The sequence below is a fragment of the Amia ocellicauda genome, chromosome 15, assembly GCF_036373705.1.
Source record: "Amia ocellicauda isolate fAmiCal2 chromosome 15, fAmiCal2.hap1, whole genome shotgun sequence".
In the NCBI taxonomy this organism is placed as follows: Eukaryota; Metazoa; Chordata; class Actinopteri; order Amiiformes; family Amiidae; genus Amia; species Amia ocellicauda.
The window spans coordinates 29,880,449-29,906,760 of NC_089864.1; the positions used below are offsets into that span (position 1 = coordinate 29,880,449).

The window sequence follows — 26,312 nt, forward strand, 5'->3', positions numbered from 1 at the left end:
ACTATTTGGAAAATTAACCTAACTGAGGATTGTTGCTTAAAATGTAAAAACAGTTGCAAGAGGTTGAATTGGTTTATCAGCACTGTAGGAAGAAATTAGGGCAAGAAAGGAGTTCTTCACCTGACCATGTTTTCATGGTTTATCTGGCCCTGTGAGGTCAATCAGTTTCACTAATTTCCTTACTGATTAATTAGAACTCTTGCAGTTTCTCTTCAGTTTCAATGTCTCTCACCTGTCTGTATTGTATTGTTAGCACAATAATAGATTTTTGAAGGAAGCAAATACAAGTCTACAAGTCTTATGACAATGATGACAGATCAAGTTGGCAAAGCCATCATAAGTGTTTTCTCTCTCCCTGATCAGGAAACAAAGAGAACTTCCAGGATGCCTTTGACACCAGCTCCTTAAACCTTGAAAAAGTGCCACTGGCTTTCTTTTCAGGACTGTATGCCTATGGAGGATGGTATGTAACCTGAGGATATTCTGTCTACACCAGGATGGCTATAGTCTGTTGAACAAAATGCATATTCTCAGTAATTGGAATCTAAGTATCTTTCTAAATTGAGTTTCCTTAAATCTATTCTACCACTTGCAAAATCATGAAGCTTACAAATAAGTTCAAATTCATATTATTTTATGCAATCTTTTTGCATCCTTAATTAGACACTAAACAGGGATTCTGTAATGCTTCATCCAAACTATCAGCATAGTATCCCAAAAGTCATGTTTTGCTTTAATTCATTTATAATTATCTGTGACATTAACTGAGCTCTGATTGCTAGAAAACCACTTTTTAAATTAGTTTCAGCAGTACTAGTTTTTGAGCCTATTCTTTTAACTTTCAACATTTTTCATGTAGAATAGGACTAGTATAAGTCCCAGGATTCAGTCCAGGGAAGTTCTTTAAATATCTTTAAATATATACTTGTTTCTGATGGAAGCACCATCAATTCAAAGGACAAATTCTCATGGACCCGTTTCTGATGAAGATGTATTTTATTCAAAAGACAACCTTTTTGTCGAAGAGAATGGAAGAGCCACTGATCCCTACATCTAACCTTATTGACAGAGACAATAACAGTACATGTTTTTTGAAATATTGATTTAATCTTAGGGTTTCTCTCTCTACAGGTTTTATTTGAATTTTATCACAGAAGAGGTCATTAATCCAAACAGGTACATCCTGGTACAAAAACGAGGTTGAAGGCAGGCAAACAATGTGACAGTACTTCGAATTGCAACAGAAATGTTAACAAGACTTAGCAATGAGAGGGAGTCACAAAGGGGTTTATATGTAGAGCAGAGGGGAGAGAAGAACTGTGATGGGAAGTGCTGGTCAAATGGAAGCAGAGGATAATTGAGCATTTGCACATGGTGTTAAGGAATGTGACTGAATAATTGCACTGGAGTTGAGGAATGTGATTGAGCCAGGGTTTAGAATTCAGGTGATGATGGCCCCTGTTTGATATCCTTTATTTTGAAATAAGTTTACCAAATCTTGGTTGCAGGTCCCTAATCCTGTATTTTCTATAGACAATGCCTCAACTTAGATTAATTAAATTTACACTGTTTTTTCAGGAATGTATCGCTCGTATAACTTTGGGTTTGACAGTATATAACACTGTTTCAAAGTTGTTTGGTGTGACATTCTTTTGGTTTAAGGCATACAACTTGCATACAATTTTGTAGGACAGTATGAAATTCATCCAGTTAATCTGAGGAGAGCAATAAAGTAAATGGGAGCATAGTTTTTGAAGCAAGCAGGCACTGCAGTTCCCCAGGAATTTAGTTAGTTAGTCTCTAGAAGAAACATATTACCTTAACATAAACTATTCTTTTAAAAACTGTATGCATTTGGAGGGGACAGCTGGGCTGCAGTTTCCTTTCAAATGCAAACCATGCACATTCAAATAAGCTTTTGTGGGGAAATTAAATGAGATGGAAAATTGTTTTCATTTTTAAATCTTTCCACATAGTTTGTTCAAACCCTTTCAGCAACAGTGTGTATTTCATTTTGTGAATTCTCATTTTCATAATAGTCCTTCTCTCCTCTTTCAGAAACATTCCGCTGTCAATTATCTTCTCCATGGTGATAGTGACTGTGTCTTTCGTGCTGACCAATGTTGCCTACTATGCAGTGATGACGGCAGAGGAAGTTCTCCAGTCAGAAGCAGTGGCTGTGGTCTGTAAAACCTAATAGTGCTGCTAATTATTCTCAGTCCTGGAGCTTGTTACCCCTGGTATCTTCTGGTTTTCATTTGATTTGTACTCTTATTTACTAAGCCTTATTAAACCCACTATTGATCGTTATGCTAGATTATACCTTTTAAATGTGTTTTCAGTTCTTATTTTAATAAAGTATGAAATTACACTGAACACAAATATAAATGCAACAATTAAAAAGATTTTACTGACTTACAGTTCATACAAGAAAATCAATACATTGAAATAAATTAATGATTAGGCCATAAACTATGGATATCACATGACTGAGAATACAGCTATGCATCTGTTGGTCACTATACCTTAAGAAAAAACGTATGTGTATGTACAGTAGATCAGAAAACCAGTCAGTATCCAGTGTGACCATTATTTGCCTCATGCAGCGCAAAACATCTCCTTCACATAGAGTTGATCAGGCTATTGATTGTGGGCTGTGGAAAGCTGTCCCACTCCTCTGCAACAGCTGTGCAAAGTTGATGGATATTGGCGGGAACTTGAACACGCTGGAATACACATTGATCCAGAATATCATGCTCAATGGGTGACATGTTAGGTGAGTATGCAGTCCATGGAAGAACTGGGACATTTTCAGCTTCCAGGAATTGTGTACAGATCCTTGTGGCATGCATTATCATTCAAACAACCATCGATAATATGCAATTGTTTTTAATGCGCAGCTTAGCTGCCCATACCATAACCCCACCGCCACCAAGGGGCACTCTGGTCACAATGTTGACATCCGCAAACCGCTCGCCCACACAACACCATACACGTTGTCTACCATCTGCCCATTACAGTTGAAACCAGGATTCATCCAGCATGCCACTGCTCATTGAAGGTGAGCTTTTGCCCATTGAAATTGGTCACGTTGTTGAAATTGGTCACGGTCAGGTCAAGACCCTGGTGAGGATGACAAGCCACAGAGTTTGTGCAAAGATTCTTCAGTTGTACAAACTCACAGTTTCATCAGCTGTCTGGGTGGCTGATCTCAGACAATCCCGCAGGTGAAGAAACCAGATGTGGAGGACCTGGGCTGGTGTGGTTACATGAAGTCTGTGGTTGCGAGGCTGGTTGGACATACTGCCAAATTCTCTAAAATGAACTTTTAATTGACTGGCAACTGCTCCTACAGTTAGTATGCGAATTGCACGCTTCCTCAAAACATGTGGCATTGTGTTATGTGACAAAACTGCACATTTTAGTATAACATGCTAACAGATTTGTAACTGTTACATTAGATTGGCCTTTTATTGTCCCCAGAATAAGGTGCACATGTGTAATGATCATGCTGTTTAATCAGATTTGTGATATGCCACACCTGTGAATTGCTCACTAACAGGGATGTCAACGAATTTGTGCACACAATTTGAGAGAAATATGTGTGTATGGAAAATGTCTGCCATCTTTTATTTCAGCTCATGAAACATGGGACCAACACTTTACATGCTGCATTTATATTTTTGTTCAGTGTAGGTTTAAGCTTTAAAAAAAAATGTCTTTCATAACATAACTATGTTATTTTGTTGTATTACTTTATTCCCAGGTGTCTGGATTTTAAGTAAACTAGGCAGAACTAGCAATGCTTATTATGGGATTGTTTTACACAGTGTTACTTACACCTGTGTCAGTATAATATTGAGCAAATAAGTTATCCTTCAAGTCGGAAGCACTGCCCAAGGGGGAGGGGTTTCTGTGCACTTCAGTAGGAACCCGATCGAAAACATCACTCTATCAAAGCTGCCATTGGCCCCAGTGCACGTCACTCAGAACAGGTCCCTTCCCACTTCCTGTTTCATAAAAGATGACATCAGCACAGGTTCTTCCTCTTTTGCCATTTTGCCCGGACCCAATAACATGAGCTTTCTGTGTCTGTGTGTTGCATTAGATCTTAAAAACTGCTTATTTCAGCTGGCTGGCTTCTCTAATCATGTTGTTCACCACCATTTTGCTACATCTCTGTCTCTATTGTGTGTCTTATTAGTTTTATTTATAGCTAATTCCAATCCTGTCCATCTGCGCACCGGAGCTCTGGCTGCGCTTTCGGTTTCAGTTCACAAATAGAGCATTTTAAAAATAATAATAATAATAATAATAATAATAATCATAATAATAATAATAATGTTAATATAGTGCCATATATTATCCGATTGCTTGTTGTGTTGCTTTTTTGTCCACAGGGCTTTTTCCTCCACAGCAGGATTCCTAGCAGCGGCAGTAAAATCAGAGGCCTGGCTGCCCGACCTAAGCCTCGTGACAGGTGCTCCTTTGCTGGCTTGTGCCTGCACTACAACCCGCTGCTGCGGCTGTAGGAGATCTCGCTCTCTAAGTTCACTGAGAATGAGCTCTACTTGTCCGTATGTGCAGGCCTCGGTTTTAGATCCCGCTAAGGCTGGTGGTCTACTACCCTCGGCCCCCTCGGACCCTGGACCCGGGTCACCCGTTGTCCCCGGAAACCCTGGCACACACGGTGTGGTTAAGCCTTCAGGCCTACGCAGCACTTGTATCCGGCACCTGGTGCTTGGAATACACAGTGCTCTGTCTGGCAACAAGGTTGCGTCTGGTTGGTGTTGCAGTGCCCCCATGTCCATAAATGTTGCCACAGCAGCTGCTCTTCCCATGGTAGCATGGCCCCCGGCAGTACAGCATGGCATGTGTCAGGAGGATGGCTGGTGGACATCCACCCCCTTCCCCTCCTGCGCTTTGGCACCTGTGACATCCCAGCAGTCTCTGGCCCACCCACACACCTCCCAGCAACTCCAAAATATAACAGTTGGCTACTCCCTGTATTTTCAGGTCCATTCACTCCTCTTCTCAGGCGTCGTGTGGACGTGAGTGACTGACTTGCTTCTGACTGAGAGCTCGCGTCAGGGTGTCCCCTTGCCAGAGGCTGCTGGGCCTCGTAGCGGCAGCATCACAGACCCTCCCCCTCGGCCTCCTATGATTGAGGATATGACAATGGTGGTTCGGGTCTTTACAGATGCATCCCCACCGCGATCAAACACGCAGAGTCACAGTCACTCCGGAGTGCTGGACGGTGCTCTGTTGATGGTGGAGCCCTTACAATTTGACCCTCGGTGTGCCACTGGGGCCAGTCTGCCACCGAGTAGTGATGATGACAGACGCCTCCAAACAAGGTTGGGGAGCAGTCTGCGCTGGACGTGGTGTCCGAGGCAGGTGGACAGAGTTACAAACAGTGCTCCTCAGGCTGTGTCATTTCCTGCCAGTCCTACGGGACAGACATGTGCTGGTTCAGATGGACAACACAGACTATACTGTTCTGCACACCGTCGACTTCTGTTGGTGCAGCTACAGCTCTGCTCCATCAGAGCAGTTCACCTCCCAGGCATATCCAACATGGCGGTGGACCTCCTCTCTTGGGGAGGCCCACCGGTCTCGGAATGGTGCCTCCACCCGCTTGTGATACAGCAATTGTGGAGCTGGTTTGGCAGGGCGGAAGTGCATCTCTTTGCCTCTGCAGAGTCCACATACTGCCCACTATGGTTCTCCATCTGAGACTGCTCAGGAACCCTAGGGATCCTTTAGGCAGTCCCACTGTTCCCCCTTCTCCCGGTGGTCCTGGAGAAGATCAGGAGAGAACGAGCGACAGTTCTGCTGCCCCAAGGTAGCCTCGCAGATTCTTGCTTGCAGGCCTGATTGCTCTACTCCATGGAGAGCTTGGCAGCTCCCAGTGAGAGTGGACATGTTGTCCCAGGTGCAGGGCACAGTTTGGCACCCTTAATCCTAGGAAGCACTGCCCAAGGGTTGTAAAGTTGTGCGGGAGTACTAGCTCCTGGCAAGAGGATGAACCAGTACTGACGTCATGTTTTATAGAAGAGGAAGTGGGAAGGGACCTGTTCTGAGTGATGAGTGCAGGGGCCAATGGCAGCTTTGATAGTGACTTTTTCGATTGGGTTCCTACGGAAGTGTGCAGAAACCCCTCCCCCTTGAACAGTGCTTCCTTTTTCAGATAACCGGGGTTGCATTCACAACCTATCGTTGTGTAGTTAACTATTGTGGACACATGATAGTACATTATAGTAAATTATGTTCTGTTTATTAAATGTGTTGACAACAATACTCCAAAAAGCAGGATATTTTGAAAACCAAAGAATGTGTGCAAAACCCTTTATAAAATCTTACTTGGAAAATACTTATATTAAGAGATGAAATAAGCAGCAATATGTAAGCGTTGCGTTGAGACAAAAACCAAGTAGCACAGGTTTTTCAGAGGACATTCTGATTGGGACCGCTCCAGTACTACACCTCTGACAAAAACCCACCTGAGAAAAGGTGGTTTAAGCCTCACATCCTTATTATTTTCCTAGACCCTTTCATTAAAGTCCTGATCTGGAGGATGGACTGTGTGGAGTTTGTATGTTCTCTCCATGACCGTAGTATTCTGGTTTCCTCGCACATCCATGCTGCATAGGTTGATTCACTACACTATATTGCTTAGTAGTCTTTGTGTGAGTTAGTGCTGCCCTGCAATGGACATGTCTCTTCAAGAGTGTACACTGGCCTGTGCCAGGCTGCTGGGTTAGACTCTGGATCACACGAATTCTGTACTTGATGAAGCACTTATTGAAAATGAATGAATACTTTTAGTCGATAATGAAAATATACATGACACAAATATAGAAGTTGTGAACATGAGATACAAATACATAACATAAACAATGTGTCATTTTATACAGTACTGGGGCAAGGTTTTATGCAGGTGTAATAAAATGCTGTAAAGTAAGAATGCTTTCAAAAATAGACATGCTAATAGATTATATTTATCAATTAACTACAGTGAGGGAAAAAATTATTTGATCCCCTGCTGAATTTGTATGTTTGCCCACTGACAAAGAAATCCAGGTATTGCTGAAGACCATTTACTATTAAAAGTCATACACCATGTCAAGACTGAGCACAGCTCAGACACAAGGTAGTTATACTGCATCAGCAAGGTCTCTCCCAGGCAGAAATTTCAAGGCAGACAGGGGTTTCCAGCTGTCCAAGCTCTTTTGAAGAAGCACAAAGAAATGGGCAACGTTGAGGACCGTAGACGCAATGGTCAGCCAAGGAAACTTACTGCAGCAGATGAAAGACACATCATGCTTACTTCCCTTTACAATCAGAAGATGTCAAGCAGTGCCATCAGCTCAGAATTGGCAGAAAACAGAGGGACCCTGGTACACCCATCTACTGTCCGGAGGAGTCTGGTCAGAAGTGGCCTTCATGGCCAAGCGAGGAGCTGGGGTGCAGAAAAATGGCAGCAGGTGCTTCTGGACTGATAAGTCAAAATTTAAATAGGCTGTAGCAGAAGGCAGTTTGTTCACCGAAGGGCTGGAGAGCGGAACACGAATGAGTGTCTGCAGGCAACAGTGAAGCATGCAAGTTTGGGACTGCATTTCTGCAAATGGAGTTGGGGATTTGGTCAGGCAGATACTTATGCATCATGCAATACCCTCAGGAAGGAATCTGATATGCCCCAAATTTATTCTGCAGCATGACAACGACCCCAAATATACAGCGAAAGTCATTAAGAACTATCTTCAGTGTAAAGAAGATCAAGGAGTCCTGAAAGTGATGGTATGGCCCCCACAGAGCCCTGATCTCAACATCATCAAGTCTGTCTGGGATTACATGGAGAGAGAAGCAAGTGAGGCTTGCCTAAATCCACAGAAGAACTGTGGTTAGTTCTCCAAGATGTTTAGGCCAACCTACCTGCCAAGTTGGATTTGATGTAGATTTTTCTTCTGTTCACTCACTTTGCATTTAGTTAACTGATAAATATAATTTATTAACATGTCTATTTTTGAAAGCATTCTTACATTACAGCATTTTTTCACACCTGCCTAAATCTCTTGCATAATACTGTATATCTTGCTGGATAATAATGTAAATGATCATTATAATGGCAGAATGCTGTCTCCTCTCTGGTGGCAGACTTTTGCAGAAAGGACCATCCATGGCTTCTCCTCTGTGATTCCAGTCCTGGTTGCACTGTCCTGTTTGGGGGCTCTAAATGGAGGTTTCTTCGTTGCGCCCAGGTAAGAAACCACTCAGCAGGGTAAGGAATGGAAACATACAGAATGCCCTGTAATTTTCAATAGTTTGTCTTCATCGTCATCAGCCTTTGTTGATCCCTGGCTGGATGAGGGCCATACCAAAATATTTCCACTTTTTTCAATGTACAAGCATTTATTTTTTAGGTTACACCAACAGAACTTCTGATTTAACTTTCCCATCTTCTGTGTGGTGTTCTTCTTGGTCTTTTTCCATCTTTATTGCATTAGTCCATCTCTGACCTGTTCTTCTTCTGAGTGCCACTACGGCTTAGTTTTCCAAATTCCAAAATTGATTAAGATCAATCATAAGAATATGCTGTTAACTGATATAGCATTGGTAGGCAATTCAAGTCCTTGAGGGCCAAAGGGCTTTCTGGCTTGTAACCCACCTCATCTCTAAATTATTTAAGTGAAGTCATTATTAGCATACAGAGATGTATCAGATGTTTATTCCAAGTCTTAATTGGTTGTTGATTGAAAGATAAATATACAAATCCTATGCTCTTTTAGCTCTAGCCTTTCTTGCTTTCTGGTAAATGATGAAACGTCACACCCCAAAATACAGAGGAACTCTCCTCTGGGTTATATACAGCAGCCATGATTGTGGTGAAGGTTACACTTTTAAGTGTTTAAAATTTCTAAAATTTTTGAATTGAACAGAAAAAAAAAAAAATCAGACTACATATACAGTGGGATCCCCTGCTGATTTTGTACGTTTGCCCACTGACAAAGAAATGATCAGTGTATTTTAACAGTGAGAGACAGAATAACAGCAAAAAAATCCAGAAAAATGCATTTCAAAAAAGTTATAAATATAAAATGTTAATGAGGGAAATAAGTATTTGACCCTTTCGACTTAGTACTTGGTGGCAAAAACCTTATTGGCAATCACAGAAGTCAGACGTTTCTTGTAGTTGGCCACCAGGTTTGCACACATCTCAGGAGGGATTTTACCATGCTGGAATACCCATCCACGACCCATTTTCAATGCCCTGGCTGAGGGAAGTAGGTTCTCACCCAAAATTTGACGGTACATGGCCCCGTCCATCGTCCTTTTGATGCAGTGCAGTTGTCCTGTCCCCTTAGCAGAAAAACACCCCCAAAGCATAATGTTTCCACCTCCATGTTTGATGGTGGAGATGGTGTTCTTGGGGTCATTCCTCCTCCTCCAAACACGGCGAGTTGAGTTGATGCCAAAGAGCTCGATTTTGGTCTCATCTGACCACAACACTTTTACCCAGTTCTCCTCTGAATCATTCAGATGTTCATTGGCAAACTTCAGATGGGCCTGTACATGTGCTTTCTTGAGCAGGGGGACCTTGCGGGCGTTGCAGGATTTCAGTCCTTCACGGCGTAGTGTGTTACCAATTGTTTTCTTGGTGACTATGGTCCCAGCTGCCTTGAGATCATTAACAAGATCCTCCCATGTAGTTCTGGGCTGATTCCTCACCATTTTCATGATCATTGAAACTCCACGAGGTGAGATCTTGCATGGAGCCCCAGACCGAGGGAGACTGACCGTTATTTTGTGTTTCTGTTGTCACCTTCTCACCAAGCTGCTTGGCGATGGTCTTGTAGCCCATTCCAGCCTTGTGTAGGTCTACAATCTTGTCCCTGACATCCTTGGACAGCTCTTTGGTCTTGGCCATGGTGGAGAGTTTGGAATCTGATTGATTGATTGCTTTTGTGGACAGGTGTCTTTTATACAGGTAACGAGCTGAGATTAGGAGCACTAGAGAGTGCTCCTAATCTCAGCTCGTTACCTGTATAAAAGACACCTGGGAGCCAGAAATCTTGCTGATTGATAGGGGATCAAATACTTATTTCCCTCATTAACATGCAAATCAATTTATAACTTTTTTGAAATGCGTTTTTCTGGATTTTTTTGCTGTTATTCTGTCTCTAACTGTTAAAATACAACTACCATTAAAATTATAGACTGTTAATTTCTTTGTCAGTGGGCAAATGTACAAAATCAGCAGGGGATCAAATACTTTTTTCCTTCACTGTACACTCCTACTAACTCATGAATAAATATATACCAATAATTTTAGGAACTTTAATGCTTTATTGTACAGTGTACACATACATGTACTACAAGTAAAATAAATTATTTTAGAGTCTGAAGTGTGTTATGTCTGTATCATGTAGGAATGTAAAATTAAGCTTTTTTCAAATATTGATGTATGGTATAAAATTTGTGTGATGCCAGGGAGTTAACAAAATGAGAGGACCCAGGTGCAGAGAGAAGTAGAATGGTCAAACAGACAAGGGATTGTGGGCAATTGAAAGGAACTGTGGAGAAAAGGCTAAGACCTGGTCAAACGGTGCAGGCAAGAGGTCAGGTGATAATACATACAAACTGGAAAAGAGAATCCTAAAAAAAATAGGTCAAAGGAATTGCCACAGGTAAAAAAAAAAAAAAAAAAGCACTAGAAAAGGACTACACAAGTCTATAAGACTCAGAAATTAAATTAAGACTTCACACTGGAGGCTAGCAGACAAAGGATATAAATAGTGATCAGGAGGGCAAGAGGAACTTGGAACAGGTGTGTCAGGAGATTGGAAAACAATCGTAAATTGAACTCATTAAGGTTGAGTGCAATCCAAGGCAAAAAGTGGAACACTGCGACCTCTGGTGGTGAGTTAATGCATTTTCAGGGTGAAGACATCATAATTAGGTTGACCATATAGCTCCATTTTAACTGGGTAATTTTGAGATAGGCCAGCATTTTTAAGTAACCATTAAATAAGACAATATGAGCAGATTATATTTACCATTTACTTGTTGCATATACCATACTTGTTACAATTACAAGCCGACTGCACATGAATTTGACTAAATTTTGCAGGTTGGTCCTGTACCAAGAATCCCTGTTTAAGATCATCCAATAGCTACATTTTTGTGTGGCTGGTGAGTCTGTATGTGTTCCTGATTTGTTATTTTGTGTTTTCGCCACATTGCCTTTTAAAAGATTGTTGATTGCGACTGTTTAAAACATGAGTTCCACAGTTTAACTAACCAATGCAATTGTGTGTCAAAGGCTAGCAGTTTCAGAACATCTCATTTTAATAAATGGTATACCCGATTGCACAATCTCCACAAAATGTTTGATTTTCAGTTTTCCAGCTCTTAAAACATACACAATCCTTTATTACAGTGGTTCTCAATCCTGGCCCTGGAGTACCACCTACCATGCTGGTTTTTGTTCCAACTGAGCTCTCAATTACTTAATTGAACCCTTAATTGAAGTAATTTACTTACATTTGACTCATTAAATAGTGTAACCAATACAAAGTTGGTTCCTTAAGATAATTATTTCCTTATACAATTTTATACTTCATTTAAAACCCTTACTGTTAAACAATCTTAAAAGTCTCTGATTTAGGAAATTATTAGTTCAATTAAGGGTTCAATTAAGTAATTGAGAGCTCGGTTTGAACAAAAACCAGCAGGACAGGATTGAAAACCACTACTTTAGCACATCTAATCTATGGTTACCTAGTAAGCCAGTAACTCATCTGAAGTCTAACTGCCTGAAAGGGAGAGTTATTACACACACATAGGACCTTCATATGCACCTCTTACACATTTTGTTAATTTCACTCACACTCATGTCTCATGTCATCCTAACTCTATTTTACATTATACTATTCAATAAATGTTTCACAATAGAAACAACACAAAACAAATGTGCTAAACAGGGTTATAAAAGCACTGAATTCATGGGATAGGTTTAATCTACATGAAAAATAACATACATTTTAATGTTTATTGATATAATAATTAAAAACTTTAATCTACCAAAGTTCCTGGCTCCTGACTGAGGCTTGGAACATTTTGAGTCATTACAATTATTTTTTCCTTTTTAATGTTTTCTCTCTCCAGAACGCAACATAACATTATTTACATATATATGTTATATCCCAATGCTACTTGATACCTGGAAACATATATAGTACATCAAATACTTATTTCAAACAAAGTCACCATTCAAGATTGGATGCAAGTTTTAATCCTTAATATAGGATATAAGTCAGGGACTGTATGCATTAATTACAAAAATATTCTTTAGTTTAGCTTCATTGAACTGACATACTAAGTTAAGTGACTGAAATCCAGGTTATTCCAATTGATCTGTGAAATTTGCAGCTGTGAGCCTTAGTTAATAGCATGTTGTTGTACAACCCTCCTGACTCAGCTCTCGTTGCTCCTCCTCTAGGATGCTGTTTGTAGGGGCACGGGAGGGGCAGTGGCCAGTGCTCTTCTCCATGATTCACATCCGCCGACAGACCCCCCTGCCTGCGGTGCTCCTGCTGGTACAGTCATGCCTTATCATAGAGTCTTTTGTCAACTATAGGCTAAATCAGGGGTCTCCATTTATGGCATTGTAGAGCCCCAATCCATCAGAAAGCCCATTTTAATATAGACTAATTAAGCCAAACTAATCTACTGGTTCAAGAATGCAGACTGGTTCTAATGGAAAACGGGAAACTCTGTAGTTGTCCAGAGCTAGGGTTAGAGATCCCTGGGCTAAGGCCATGTAAATTACTTTTGGTATTTATTTAGACTTCTGCTTGCACACCAATTGGTATGCACCCAGCTATAGAAAAAAACATCTATCCTTATTTTTAAGGAAAATAGTGTTAGAGCAATTTCACCATCTTGATCATTTTATTATTTTTGTTTTCCATGGTTTTATACATGATGTTCAGTTAATGTACCTGCCTTTCAATCTACAGCTTTTGAAATAAACTAATGCAAACTCTGTAAAGTAGATCAATGTCATTATTGTGGGAAGTTAGAAATAGTTAGAAATCATAGAACATGCATAATAAAGAGATTGCGACATGGTGTGGGTTGTGTCGGTCCAGGATTGGAAGGAAAATGGAAACAAAATCCTTGACAAAGGCAGGTTTGAAAAAAAGCAAAACAAAACACCTAGCCCGGTTTGGGCACTAACTACACTTAGGGAGTCCCTTCCTTAGTTTGGGTTGCTAATCAACTTACCAAATAAACAGCAGCAACACACAGGTTCAGCAGGTGATCTCATAGTCATTTTGGAAGCAATGGTCAATAGCCAGTTCGTTGTCGGGGTCAAGTCCAGGGTCAATAGCCAAAAGCGGGTTCTCAGTAGAAATGGGTCAAAGCCGGGTAAGCACAATTCACTACTCACTACTCGCTACTCCTCTGTATGCCTAACACCCTCCATGCATTTCCCCTCAGTTACACTGCCATGACTTCCGATGCTTTAAATGGCATCGATGTGATGTGTAACCAGTGTGTGCGGCTCTAGTTGCCATGGTAGTAAGGGGGCGCTTTCCTGTCAAAGGAGCTGTAGATGGGCAAATGGGGAAGTTGTGTCTGATGTATATCTCCCTTTATAAACTACACCCCACGGAGTGTCACGATGTAAATAATAATCCCATAGATCAGCTGTATGATCAATGTAATGAACTACAGTCTCTTACACAAATGGAAATGATGAAGAAGATAATATTTTTAACCAATGCCTGTCTTTATAAATGTAAACAAAATAATCTAACATGCTTGAAAAAGACATTTGTGTTAACGTATATGCATCCTAGATTGGATGATCATATGGCAATGCAATATGATGGGATTATATTCATACCTTTATATTTCCATACAAAGAGTATGTAAGTGACATTCTCTTCGGATTGTAAACTGCAATCTATTTTATTATTATTATTGTGGGAAATCATCTTATTTTTTGTCTTTGTCTAGTACCCTTTTGTGTTCATCATGCTTCTGCGAGGGGAGCTCTTCCAGCTCCTCAACTTCTACAGTTTTGCCCGGTGGTTTTTCATCGCTTTAACCACCCTCGGGCTTCTGGTCCACCGCTATAGATTTCCAGACTACCCTCGACCTTTTAAGGTGATAAAGAATTGCAGAGCTATTACAATTGTTACATAGCTATTAATAAGTATAATGCTGTATCAAAACATATTACTTTGTGATAAGTGCATTATTCTTGTTTTATGTGATATATGATGGTATAAAAGAGGGAATGTTCCATGTAACAAAGTGTGTGCCTCTCAAACTTGCTGTCTTACCAGGTACCCGTGATTATTGTGGTGGCCTTCACAACAGTATGCTTTGCCATTGTTGGTCTCTCCATCTATTCAGACCCCTGGAACACTGGGGTCAGCTGTGCCATCACCCTCTCTGGGGTGCCAGTCTACTACCTAACTGTTCATGAGCAGAGATTACCCAAGAGATGGAGGAAGGCCTTCAGTGAGTAAATGTGAAACATAGCAATACACTGATATGTGGTTATTTTGCATTTTTAAGGGACCACAGAATTGATAATGCTTTTTTTTTTTTTTTTTTTAAGAGGAAATAAATATTATCCAGGTTTACTTACAGTTCACACAAGACAAATTTTAAAGCATTACAAAAGAGCAGTAATGCAATCAATACATAATATAATAAACATACATCATGTTACAATGAGGTAACAACTGCAGAGTAACAGAGTATGGAACTGCCAGCAGAATAGGCTGCTGTATTTCAGGTAAAGTCAGAACAGATAGAGCAGGGTCAAAGGTTTGATAGATTCCAGTGGAATTGAAATTGAGAGATGAGTAGAATGTGAAGAGGAGGATGGAAAGAGTAAGACATCAGATCTGGATTGGTTAAGCTTGAGATGATGTAAGTGCATCCAGGAGAAGATAGCAGAGAGACAGAAAGGGATGCAAATGGGGATAATGGGGTCAGAAGAGGGGGAAGATCTGGGTATCATCTGCATAGAAGTTGTAGGACAACACATAATGAGTGGGCCCAGAGAGCAGGTGTAGAGAGAACAGGAGGGGGCCCAGGACTGAGTCTTGGGGCTCACTGGATAGGAGAGATTGCAGTGTGGATGAAGATCCATGCCGTGTTAGTGCTGTTGATGTCTGAGGAGAACCAGTCAAGAGCAGTTCCAGAGATTCCAAGCAGAGAGGCGAGCTCCAAGTCAGAGTGAGGTGAGAAATAATAGAAGGTAGGTCAGTAGGAGACCCAAAGGAAGCAGATTACTTAGATGTATTCCATTGAAGAACTAGACCTAACATAGTGCTATATCTGCTGCCTAGCTATAACATAACATGTATTTACTCATTCTGTTCTGTGCATTTGACTCCTGTTAAGTTAGCTTGTATTTTATTTATCTGCTTCTCTTTGTTCCTTGTTGTGATGCTTTTGGTAACAACAAATACCAATTCTTTTGTTTGTGGGATATTCAACAGATTAAACACCAGTTGCTCTCCAGTTTTAAAGATTAGCTGAAGAAAGCTACACATTGGAACAACATTATTTAACATTATCTTTACATTTTTATTTCAGAATACTTCACCATCAAGCTGCAGATACTGTTGGAAGTTGGGCAGCAGGAAGTAAAGACATTTTGAAGCGACTGAATTATTAATCAACACCTTTCCTTCTGGTCATCTTTTATGTGTGACATTCCAATGATATTTGATTTGATGAGAAAATGTTAATATATGCTGAGGCTCAATGACTGTTTTGTGGGTCTTATCAGCAGATGTGGGATTTACATGGATAGTTTCTAGTGAAAATTATTAAAAGGATTAATTTGTTGAACTTTTAATTGTATTAATTATTGAAGATCATTTTGATGTTGATGTGATATTAAATATATACCTGGGCTCTAAGATCTAATACAGCAGGGTCTCTTGGCTTTTGTTCTAACCAAGCTTCCGGTAACTTAATTGGTCTAATTTGCTGACTAACTTGATGAATGTAACAATTGTATTTGTGCTTATGGTATATGTAGTACAAACATGAGGCTAAATAATGTGTTAAACTATCAGCTGTAGAATACTTAAAACAATATTCAGTATGTCAAATGTATAACATATCGAGATTAAGTAATTGAGAGTTCCATTTGGTAGAAAAAAATTAGATGATGTGGCTCTTCAGGAGTTTGATACCACATTAACAAGGGATACAAACCTACAGTTCAAGAGATCTGCCATTTAGCAGTTTGGATAAACAGGTTAATTACTTAATTACTCCAATTAGAGTTTGAAAGAAAATCTGAGGACTCTGAGCAATTCCAGAACCAGAAATGTGCATCCTTGATATAATACTACACATTTCCACATTTAAAAGTTAATCTAGCAAGAAAATAAGTAATTAGTTGTTTGAATGTGGATTGCACTTTTCAGTTAATTGCACATATTGCAAAAATGTATAATTTCCAGGATTAAAATGCATACAGTTTTCTATTTGATGCAAAATAACACAAATTCTTAAAGTGCATACACCGATCAGCCATAACATTATGACCACTGAAGGGTGAAGTGAATAACACTGATAATCTCATTATCATGGCACCTGTAAGTGGGTGGGATATATTAGGCAGCAAGTGAACATTTTGTCCTCAAAGTTTATGTGTTAGAAGCAGGAAAAATGGACAAGCGTAAGGATCTGATCGACTTTGACAAGGGCCAAATTGTGATGGCTAGACGACAAGTTGCCCTACAGGATACACACAGTTTAGGAGAGACAGGCATAATCGATGAGGTGGTGGGGTAGCATTATACACTCACCTAAAGGATTATTAGGAATACCTGTTCAATTTCTCATTAATGCAATTATCTAACCAACCAATCACATGGCAGTTGCTTCAATGCATTTAGGGGTGTGGTCCTGGTCAAGACAATCTCCTGAACTCCAAACTGAATGTCAGAATGGAAAAGAAAGGTGATTTAAGCAATTTTGAGCGTGGCATGGTTGTTGGTGCCAGACGGGCCGGTCTGAGTATTTCACAATCTGCTCAGTTACTGGGATTTTCACGCACAACCATTTCTAGGGTTTACAAAGAATGGTGTGAAAAGGGAAAAACATCCAGTATGCGGCAGTCCTGTGGGCGAAAATGCCTTGTTGATGCTAGAGGTCAGAGGAGAATGGGCCGACTGATTCAAGCTGATAGAAGAGTAACTTTGACTGAAATAACCACTCGTTACAACCGAGGTATGCAGCAAAGCATTTGTGAAGCCACAACACGTACAACCTTGAGGCGGATGGGCTACAACAGCAGAAGACCCCACCGGGTACCACTCATCTCCACTACAAATAGGAAAAAGAGGCTACAATTTGCACAAGCTCACCAAAATTGAAGACTGGAAAAATGTTGCCTAGTCTGATGAGTCTCGATTTCTGTTGAGACATTCATATGGTAGAGTCAGAATTTGGTGTAAACAGAATGAGAACATGGATCCATCATGTTACCACTGTGCAGGCTGGTGGTGGTGGTGGTGGTGTAATGGTGTGGGGGATGTTTTCTTGGCACACTTTAGGCCCCTTAGTGCCAATTGGGCATCGTTTAAATGCCACGGCCTACCTGAGCATTGTTTCTGACCATGTCCATCCCTTTATGACCACCATGTACCCATCCTCTGATGGCTACTTCCAGCAGGATAATGCACCCTGTCACAAAGGTCGAATCATTTCAAATTGGTTTCTTGAACATGACAATGAGTTCACTGTACTAAACTGGCCCCCACAGTCACCAGATCTCAACCCAATAGAGCATCTTTGGGATGTGGTGGAACGGGAGCTTCGTGCCCTGGATGTGCATCCCACAAATCTCCATCAACTGCAAGATGCTATCCTATCAATATGGGCCAACATTTCTAAAGAATGCTTTCAGCACCTTGTTGAATCAATGCCACGTAGAATTAAGGCAGTTCTGAAGGCGAAAGGGGGTCAAACACAGTATTAGTATGGTGTTCCTAATAATCCTTTAGGTGAGTGTATATCAGATATGATAATGAGGCAGAAGAACTCAAATTAGATCCTAGTAATGAAACAGAATCTTTGTGGGTTAAACTTTTGAATAAAAGATGTGGAGGATTAGTGGTAGGAGTGTTTTACCACCCAATTCAGATATTCAGAAAGATGTTGCATTGTACAATGTAATCAGGACTGCATGTAGCAAGGATGTGGCTGTTATAATGGGGGATTTCAATTTCCAAAACATAGAAAAAACATGGAAAGCCCAGTTGTGACTACAGAAGCAGAAACAGAAATGGTTGAGATGGTAAATGACTGCTTTCTAACTCAAGATGTCAGGGAACCAACCAGGGAGAGTGCATGTATTGACTTGATATTTTCAAATGACCAAGATAGAGTCAGAGGGACACTAGTTAGAGAACCAATGGCAAACTGTTATCACAATATGGTTAGTTTTGAGACATTCTTTCAAAAAACAAGGACCAAGTCTAAAACAATGATCTACAATTTTAGAACAGCAAACCTTGAAGGTACTTAATAGTTAGACTGGGGCACACTAGATACAGATTCGGTTGAAAATGCATAGTTATATTTCAAGAATATACTACTCAGGAGAAATTTGCACCAAAACATAGCAAACAGAGGCCCAAAAAACATTGGCCAAAATGGTTTTATAGAAGTATGCAAAAAAATATCAAGAGAAAGAAAATGTTGCATATTGCATACTAAAAAGATAGAGATGAAAGAAAATACAAATAATATATAGAACTGCGACTGTGTTAAGAGAGGGATCAGGAAAGAGAAAGAAACAGCTCTTGGAGCTAAAACTAATGCAAAGAGCTTTTTTTCAATACTATAATGGCAAGAGGTCAATAAAGGAGGAAGTGAAATGGCTAATAGCTAAAAATTGAAGTATCTTAGAAAATGAACAAGATGTGGCAAATTATGTGACAGAGGTTTTTACAATAGAAAAAAAACAGATAATATGCCACAGGTTAACAATCAGTCCAGTCACAGAGATATCGGGATAAATGAATAGGAGGTATTAAAGGGACTAGCAGAATCACCAATCACGTATCACCAATCACCTGGGCCAGATGGTATATTTCCAACAGTACTGAAAGAAATTAGGGAAATTATTTATAGGCCGCTAACTAAAATATTCTAACTGACACTTAGAACAAGGGATGTGCCAACTGATTGGAAAACTGCAAATTTCATACCTATCCACAAGAAAGGGGACAAAACTCAGGAAATTACAGACCAATCAGTATCATGTATTGTTAAAAGTATTAGACAGAAAATAGAGGAGCATTGAAAAATAAAAAACATATTCTTGGTGATAGTCAACATGGGTTTAGATGAGGCAGATCATGTCCTACTAATGTATTCATTTTTTAACATGCAACTGCAGCTATAGATCATATGATATGATGTGATGTACTTAGATTTTCAGAAAGCTTTAGACAAGGTTCCAAACCAAAGACTGATCCTGAAATTGGAAGCTGTAGGCATTCAGGGTAATGTAAGTAAATGGATTATGAACTGGTTGATTTATAGGAAACAGAGGGTGTCAATAAGAGGAGTTGCTTCTAACTGGAGTGAGGTTGTTAGTGGAGTTCCACAGGGATCAGTATTAGGGCCTTTGCTTTTTCTAATCTATATTAATGATCTGGACTCTGGGATAGTTAGCAAACTTGTCAAATCTGTCAAATAGGTAACTCAGGAGATACAATCTCTGTAGCACAGGTTATTCAAAGGGACTTAGATAATATTCAGTTGTGGGCCGACACCTGGCAGATGATATTTAAAGTACAAGTATAATTACACTATGGGAGGAATAGAACTGGAAGAAGTAATGCATTAAAAAGACCTAGGAGTTAATGTGGCATCATCACTTTCCCCATCCAAACAATGTGGGGAAACAATAAAAAAGGCAAACAGAATTCTAGGATATATTGTCAAAAGTGTAGAATTTAAAACAAGGGAAGTAATGTTAAGACTGTACAATGCACTAGTTACACCTCATCTGGAATACTGTGTACATGTCTGGGCACCACACACAAAATAAATTGCTAGAGGCAGTTCAGAAGCGAGCAACCAGACTTATTCCAGGAATGTCCTACTCGGAGAGACTAAGGGAACTAAACCTTTTCACCCTGGAGCAGAGAAGACTATGAGGGGACTTGATCCAAGTCTTCAAAATCATGAAAGACGTCGACCACATCAAACCAGAGGAGCTTTTCCAGATCAGCAAGGGACACATGACCCGGGGACACAAATGGAAATTGGGTGTCAAGGTATTCAAGAAGGAAAACAGGAGACACTTCTTCACACAGAGAGTTGTCACAATCTGGAATAAATTCCCCAGCGATGTGGTTGAAGCCAACAATTTGGGAACATTCATTCAGAAATAGACTGGACATGATCCTTGGATCACTTAGTTATTAATGGACACCAAACGAGCATGATGGGTTGAATGGCCTCCTCTCGTTTGTAAGGTTTCTTATGTTCTTATGTTGTAATATTGGACAGAACCACCTTTGGCAGCAATTACAGCTGCTGTCATTTTGGGGTAAGTCTCTAACAACTTGCACGTCTGGTTACTGTGATTTTTGCCCATTATTCTTGGCAGAATTGCTAAAGCTCTCTCAACTTTCAGCAACTTTCAAGTTTTACCACAGACTCTCAATTGAATTGAGTTCTGGGCTTTGACTGGGGCATTCTAGGACACTCAGCTTTTTGTTTTTAAACCACTGCAGTGTATCCCTGGCTGTGTGTTTAGGATCATTGTCTTGCTGAAAGGTTGGACTCCCCAGTCTAAGGCCTCTTGCAGACTGAAGTAGGTTTTCCTTTAGGATTTTCCTACATTTGTCTCCATCCATATTATTCTCAAGTTTCCAAGTCCCTGCCAATGAGAAGCAGCCACAATGCTTTACACCACCATGCTTTACCATGGGGAGATGAACAGTGTTGGCTTTGTGCCACATAGCATTTTCCATTTAGGCCAAAAATATAATTTCTGGTCTGATCTGACCAGATAACCATTTGCCACATCTTTACTGTGTCTTCCACATGCCAAATTCCAATGGTATTTTATGTGATATATTTTCAGCAATGGCTTTCTCCATGCCACTCTTCCATATAGCTTAGCAATGTGGAGCGCCCAGTTAATGGTTGACATGTGGGTGTGGAACTTTGCAGCTCATTCAGAGTTACCATTGGCCTATAGGTGGCTTCTCTAACCACCGACCTCTGAAATACTCTTTAATCTGTGCTGGTAATAGGCCAACTTCCTTGCAGGACAGGCTACAGCGGGCAAGGGGCATTGATCATGCTTCAGCTCGCAGCTCATCTATGGCTACATTGGCTGGTTCTCTGGAGAAAATGTTTAGAATTTGGAAAATAGTGTTGGTTTGCAGATACAACCTTAGGCACTTTAACACTGCCATTTCTGATCCAGATCAAATGCATCGGTAGCATTTGATCCTGCTCAAAAATGGCTGTGTAAACACTCCGCTATCGGATCAAATGCACCTCTCAGGGAGATGGTACAAAGGCGGATCAAATGCATTGGTAGCATTTGATCCTGGCTGTGTGAACGCTTGACCAGCTCAAGTTCTGGCATGCACTGTGATGGCATTTGTTTTAGAGGCAGGGGGCAGACACCCTTCACATAAGTGGAGCAGATAAGAAGATACTTCCCTACTTCCCTTATTATGAATAAAATACTGTTAAAATGAACAGTAAAGCAAAAATATATAATTAGATTTTTATTTTAAATGCTTAGATTGTGAAAAAATATGCAAGTGCATTGGTTTTACTTGTTAGAATAATTTGTAATTTATTATGATTATTATTTATTTCTGCAGACGCCCTTATCCATGGCGACTTACAAAACATAGTGCAAAAATACAGTTCAGGACAAGGCATCAAACATTACAAATTCAGATTTATTATTATTATTATTATTATTATTTTTATTTCTTGGCAGACTCCCTTATCCAGGGCGACTTACAACATAAGTGCAAAAATACAGAGAAGTACAAGGCATCAATCATTACAAATTCAACTTAGCTAAAACATAGCAATTCAAAATAATACATTTTACAAATTCCAATTACAATTTACACAAGTACAGTAAGAGACTTCCTACATCCTGGACGGTGAAAGCTAAGTGCTGTCAAGATGTAGGGTTACAGACTAGAGCTACGGTAAAGGGAGCAAGGCGGAAAACAATCAAGAACGCGAGGAGCATAATAAGCTGAAGTGCTATCTAGCAGGGATAGAGGACTAATATTACAAGTGCTGTCGGAAGAGATGCGTCTTGAGTAAGTGCCAGAATGAGGTCAAGGACTCTGCTGTTTTGATTTCAGTGGGAAGGTCATTCCACCATTTAGGGGCCAGGGATGAGAAGGAGCGGCTCTGGAAGAAGGGGAATGGAGAGGAGGCAGTTAGTCTTCTGGCACTGGAGGAGTGCAGTGGTCTGGAGGGGATGTATGGAGAGACGAGTGTCCGAAGGTAGCTTGGTGCAATGTGGTCGAGACAGCAGTAGGTGAGGGTCAATGTCTTGAACTGAATGCATCCCAGTATTGGGAGCCAGTGGAGGGAGCGGAGCAGTGAAGTAGCGTGTGCGAATCGGAGGAGAGAGAATACCATACGAGCCGCAGAGTTCTGGATGAGCTGGGCGGGTAGTAGTTGCAGGCAGGCCGGCCAGGAGGGAGTTGCAGTAGTCCAGGCGGGAGAGGACCAGTGACTGGATGAACAGCTGAGTCGAGTAGTCAGTGAGGAAGGGATGGATCTGGCGTATGTTGCTCAGCGTGGTGATGTGCTGAGTGTAGAAGAGCACAGGATTGTTGGTGACTCTTAGGTTTTTAGCGGAAGAAGAAGGAGAGAGTATCATGGATTCCAAGGGGATTGAGATGGAGAGATCAGCAGAAGGTGACGAAAAGTGGGGAAAAAAGAGAAGATCCAATTTGGAGAGGTTGAGCTTGAGGTGGTGTGAGTGCATCCAGGCGGAGATAGCAGACAAACAGGAAGAGATGCGAGAGGGGATGAGGGGGTCAGAAGAGGGTGAAAAGACTGGAAGATCTGGGCATCATCTGCGTAGTAGTGGTAGGAGAAACCATGGGAGGGGGCCCAGGGAACGAGTGTAGAGAGCAGGAGTGGGCCCAGGATGGAGCCTTGGGGTACGCCTGTGAGGAGAGTCTGGGGGGTGGATGAGGAAACTCGCCATGTCACTTGGTAGGTCTGGTCGTTGAGGTAGGAGGAGAACCAGGTGAGAGCAGTTCCAGATATTCCAAGGTCAGCGAGGCAGGAGAGGTGGATGGAGTGATCAATAGTGTCACATGCTGCAGAGAGATCAAGTAGGATGAGGACTGAGGAGAGAGAGGTCGCCTGAGCAAAGCTGAGGGAGTCAGTGACTGCCAGGATAGCAGTCTCAGTGGAGTGAGCTGTGCAGAAGCCAGATTGCAGAGGATCCAGGAGTGAGTGATGGGAAAGAAATCCAGAGAGCTGACGGTGGACTGCACACTCGAGAGTCTTTGAGAGGAAGGGGAGTAGGAAGACAGGGCAGTAGTTCTGAGGAGAGGTGGGGTCAAGGTTTGGTTTCTTGAGGAGTGGGATGACAGCAGCTTGTTTAAATGCAAAGGGGAAACAGCCAGAGAGGAGCGAGGAGTTGAGGAGGGAGGAGATGAAGCAGAATAGATCAGCAGCAGTCGCTTGGAGGAGGCGAGTAGGGAGAGAGTCCAGGGTGCACGTTGTAGGTTTGTGATGTAGGAGGAGAGAGGAAAGTTGGTTGGTGGGAGGCTTGGGTGTGATGGGAAAGGAGGGGAGACTGTTGAATAGCTTGTGGATGTCTGTGATCTTGGAGGAGAAGAAGGAGACAATCGTGTGCAGTCAGATCATCTGCAGTCAGAGAGGAAGGAGGAGTAGGGGGAGGGGGGGCGAAGAGGGAGGAGAAGGTGGAGTAGAGTTTGCGGGGGTTGTTGACAGTGGATTCAAAGAGTGATTGGAAGTAAAACTTCTTGGCTGAGGTGAGTGAGGAGGAGAATGTAGACTGTAGAGAGCGGTAGAGTTCAAGGGCAGCTGGGAGTTTTGTCCTTTTCCACTTCTGTTCAGCGGCGTGCAGACTGGTTTGGGTTGATTGTAGAATGGAAGAGATCCAGGAGGGAGAGCGACAGACAGGACGAGATGTGAGAGGACAGAGAGAATCAAGGGAGGAGGTGAGGGAGGAGAACAAAGAGGAGGTAGCACAGTTAACACACAAAAAACAGTCAATGGAAGGTAAGAGAGTGAGAGCAGTGGAGGCAAGGGTGGAGGTGGAGATGGAGCGGAGATTACGGCAGAAGGTGACAGAGGGAGTGGGTGGGGTGGGGTGGGGAGGGAGGGGAGAGAAAGGGAGAAGGAGATTAAGTGGTGGTCTGAGATGGGTGTCACGGAGAGTGTTGAAGGGGAGCAGCCTTTAGAGAAGATGAGTTCTAGCTGGCGGCCCGCTCTGTGAGTGGGGGGAGTTGGGGAGAGAGAGACGTTAAAGGGGTGAAGGAAAGAAAGAAATCCGGCAGAGTGGGAGTGGTTGAAATCTCCCAGGAGGATGGTAGGTGAGGACAGCGAGGGGAGGGAGGAGAGAAGAAAGTCGAGTTTATCCAGGAAGGAGGTGAGTGGACCGGGAGAACTAAAAGGAAGAGGTGAGAGGGAGAGTCGTGTTAGTCGTGATAGAGGAGAGAAAGTGGGGATAGAGAAGAGGAGAGAAGGGGAGAGCAGGAGCCCTGTTCTTCCTCCCCGCCCGGAAAGACGGGGGGAGTGGATAAGTCAGCAGGGGTGGTTGAGTTCTCTGGGGAGATCCATGTATCGGTGAAAGCGAGGAAATCCAGAGATTGGTGGGAGGCAAAAGCTGAGATGAAGTCGGCCTCGTTGGAAGCCGTGTGGCAGTTCCACAGGCCTCCAGAGATTGGAGTAGAGGGGAGGGAGGAGGAGGGGAGTTGCAGGGAGTTGAGGTTAGAGGGATTAGGGAAGCAATGGCCTGTAGGTGTTCTGTGTTCTGAAGGACTAATTTAAAATATAATTAAATTTGGACTTGCGTGCTAGTGCGCATGCGAATACCCCTGTGATGGCTGAAAATTGATCTGAATCAAATTGCAGCACCTGTTGGTTTATTGAAAATATACATTTCCCCCTGCACACAAGAGCCTATCGGCAACTTTGGAATAAGACTTTTTTCAAGTGTTTCTGTAGAAAAGTCATTTCTCAGCCCCTCGTGGGGAACTATGTAGAGTTAGAAAGATAACTTTCAAAGACGTATTGTACAGTCATCTTTGAAATATGTGGCAAATTTGCAGAAAGATTTTTTGTCAGTTTTCTAGAAGTGTGGATTTTAAAAATAATTACCATACATGTAACTGGCAGTCAACACTTTATGGATAAGCAGTGTGGATTGGGTCTGTATCTAACCCAAAAATTACATTCAGCACATCATTGATATCTTTGCTGAGTTATAAGCAATTGAAATGAGTATTGTTTTGTATTATATTTTACATATTACATATACACCTTATATATACATTTTACAGTAGATGTAGGCGGGTCAATTACATGACGTGCATTTTTTGTGTCCAATGCCATTATTTTCCATTGTTTTATGAAATACATGTAATATATACAATTATTCTAAGATATCTACTTTACATGGAACCAATTTCATTTTATTTAAATATAATACATTTTCTGAGTTTTGGTGTTCCAAAGCCCCAAAATGTCAGGTGGTGCAACTGTCCGAACATATATGCAGAGAACAAATTTGTAGTAAAAAGGTTATTTTACTCAATAAAATTCTTAATCAAATAGTTTGGCATAATTGTATGTTAAATTGCTTTTAAATTATTAAAAGTTGTGAAACAGTGCTATGTTAAATGTATTCTATTAAAAAAAAAAAAAAACTTTTGTCCATAAAATGCATTTCTCCAAATGTCAAATGATGCAACCCCCCCAAAAAAAGCATTTTTATGTAATATCACTTTAAGAAAACTATGAACAGTATATGGCATCACAAAAGAAGACCCCAAATGACCTCTATGCTGCAATAACAAGATGACCCCCAGAAAACTACAAAACAAAAATGGTTTTGTAGCAATTTATGTTTTATTTTAAAAATGTATCTATACACTTTACCAAAGGCCAAAAGTTAATATACAGTGAGGGAAAAAAGTATTTGATCCCCTGCTGATTTTGTACGTTTGCCCACTGACAAAGAAATGATCAGACTATAATTTTAA

At 41.1% G+C, this 26,312-nt stretch overlaps 1 protein-coding gene across 1 annotated transcript in view; it reads left to right on the plus strand.

The window, feature by feature from the left end:
• Positions 1-15,944, plus strand: part of LOC136772008 (cystine/glutamate transporter) — a 38,331-nt gene extending 22,387 nt beyond the window's left edge. Inside the window, exons 5-12 of the mRNA XM_066724649.1 lie at positions 364-463; positions 1,132-1,176; positions 2,059-2,182; positions 8,158-8,261; positions 12,503-12,599; positions 14,029-14,178; positions 14,361-14,538; positions 15,628-15,944. Coding sequence (XP_066580746.1) covers positions 364-463; positions 1,132-1,176; positions 2,059-2,182; positions 8,158-8,261; positions 12,503-12,599; positions 14,029-14,178; positions 14,361-14,538; positions 15,628-15,692 — 863 coding nt within the window. The 3' untranslated portion in view covers positions 15,693-15,944. The remainder of the gene's footprint in view (positions 1-363; positions 464-1,131; positions 1,177-2,058; positions 2,183-8,157; positions 8,262-12,502; positions 12,600-14,028; positions 14,179-14,360; positions 14,539-15,627) is intronic.
• The last annotated feature ends 10,368 nt before the right edge of the window (positions 15,945-26,312 follow it).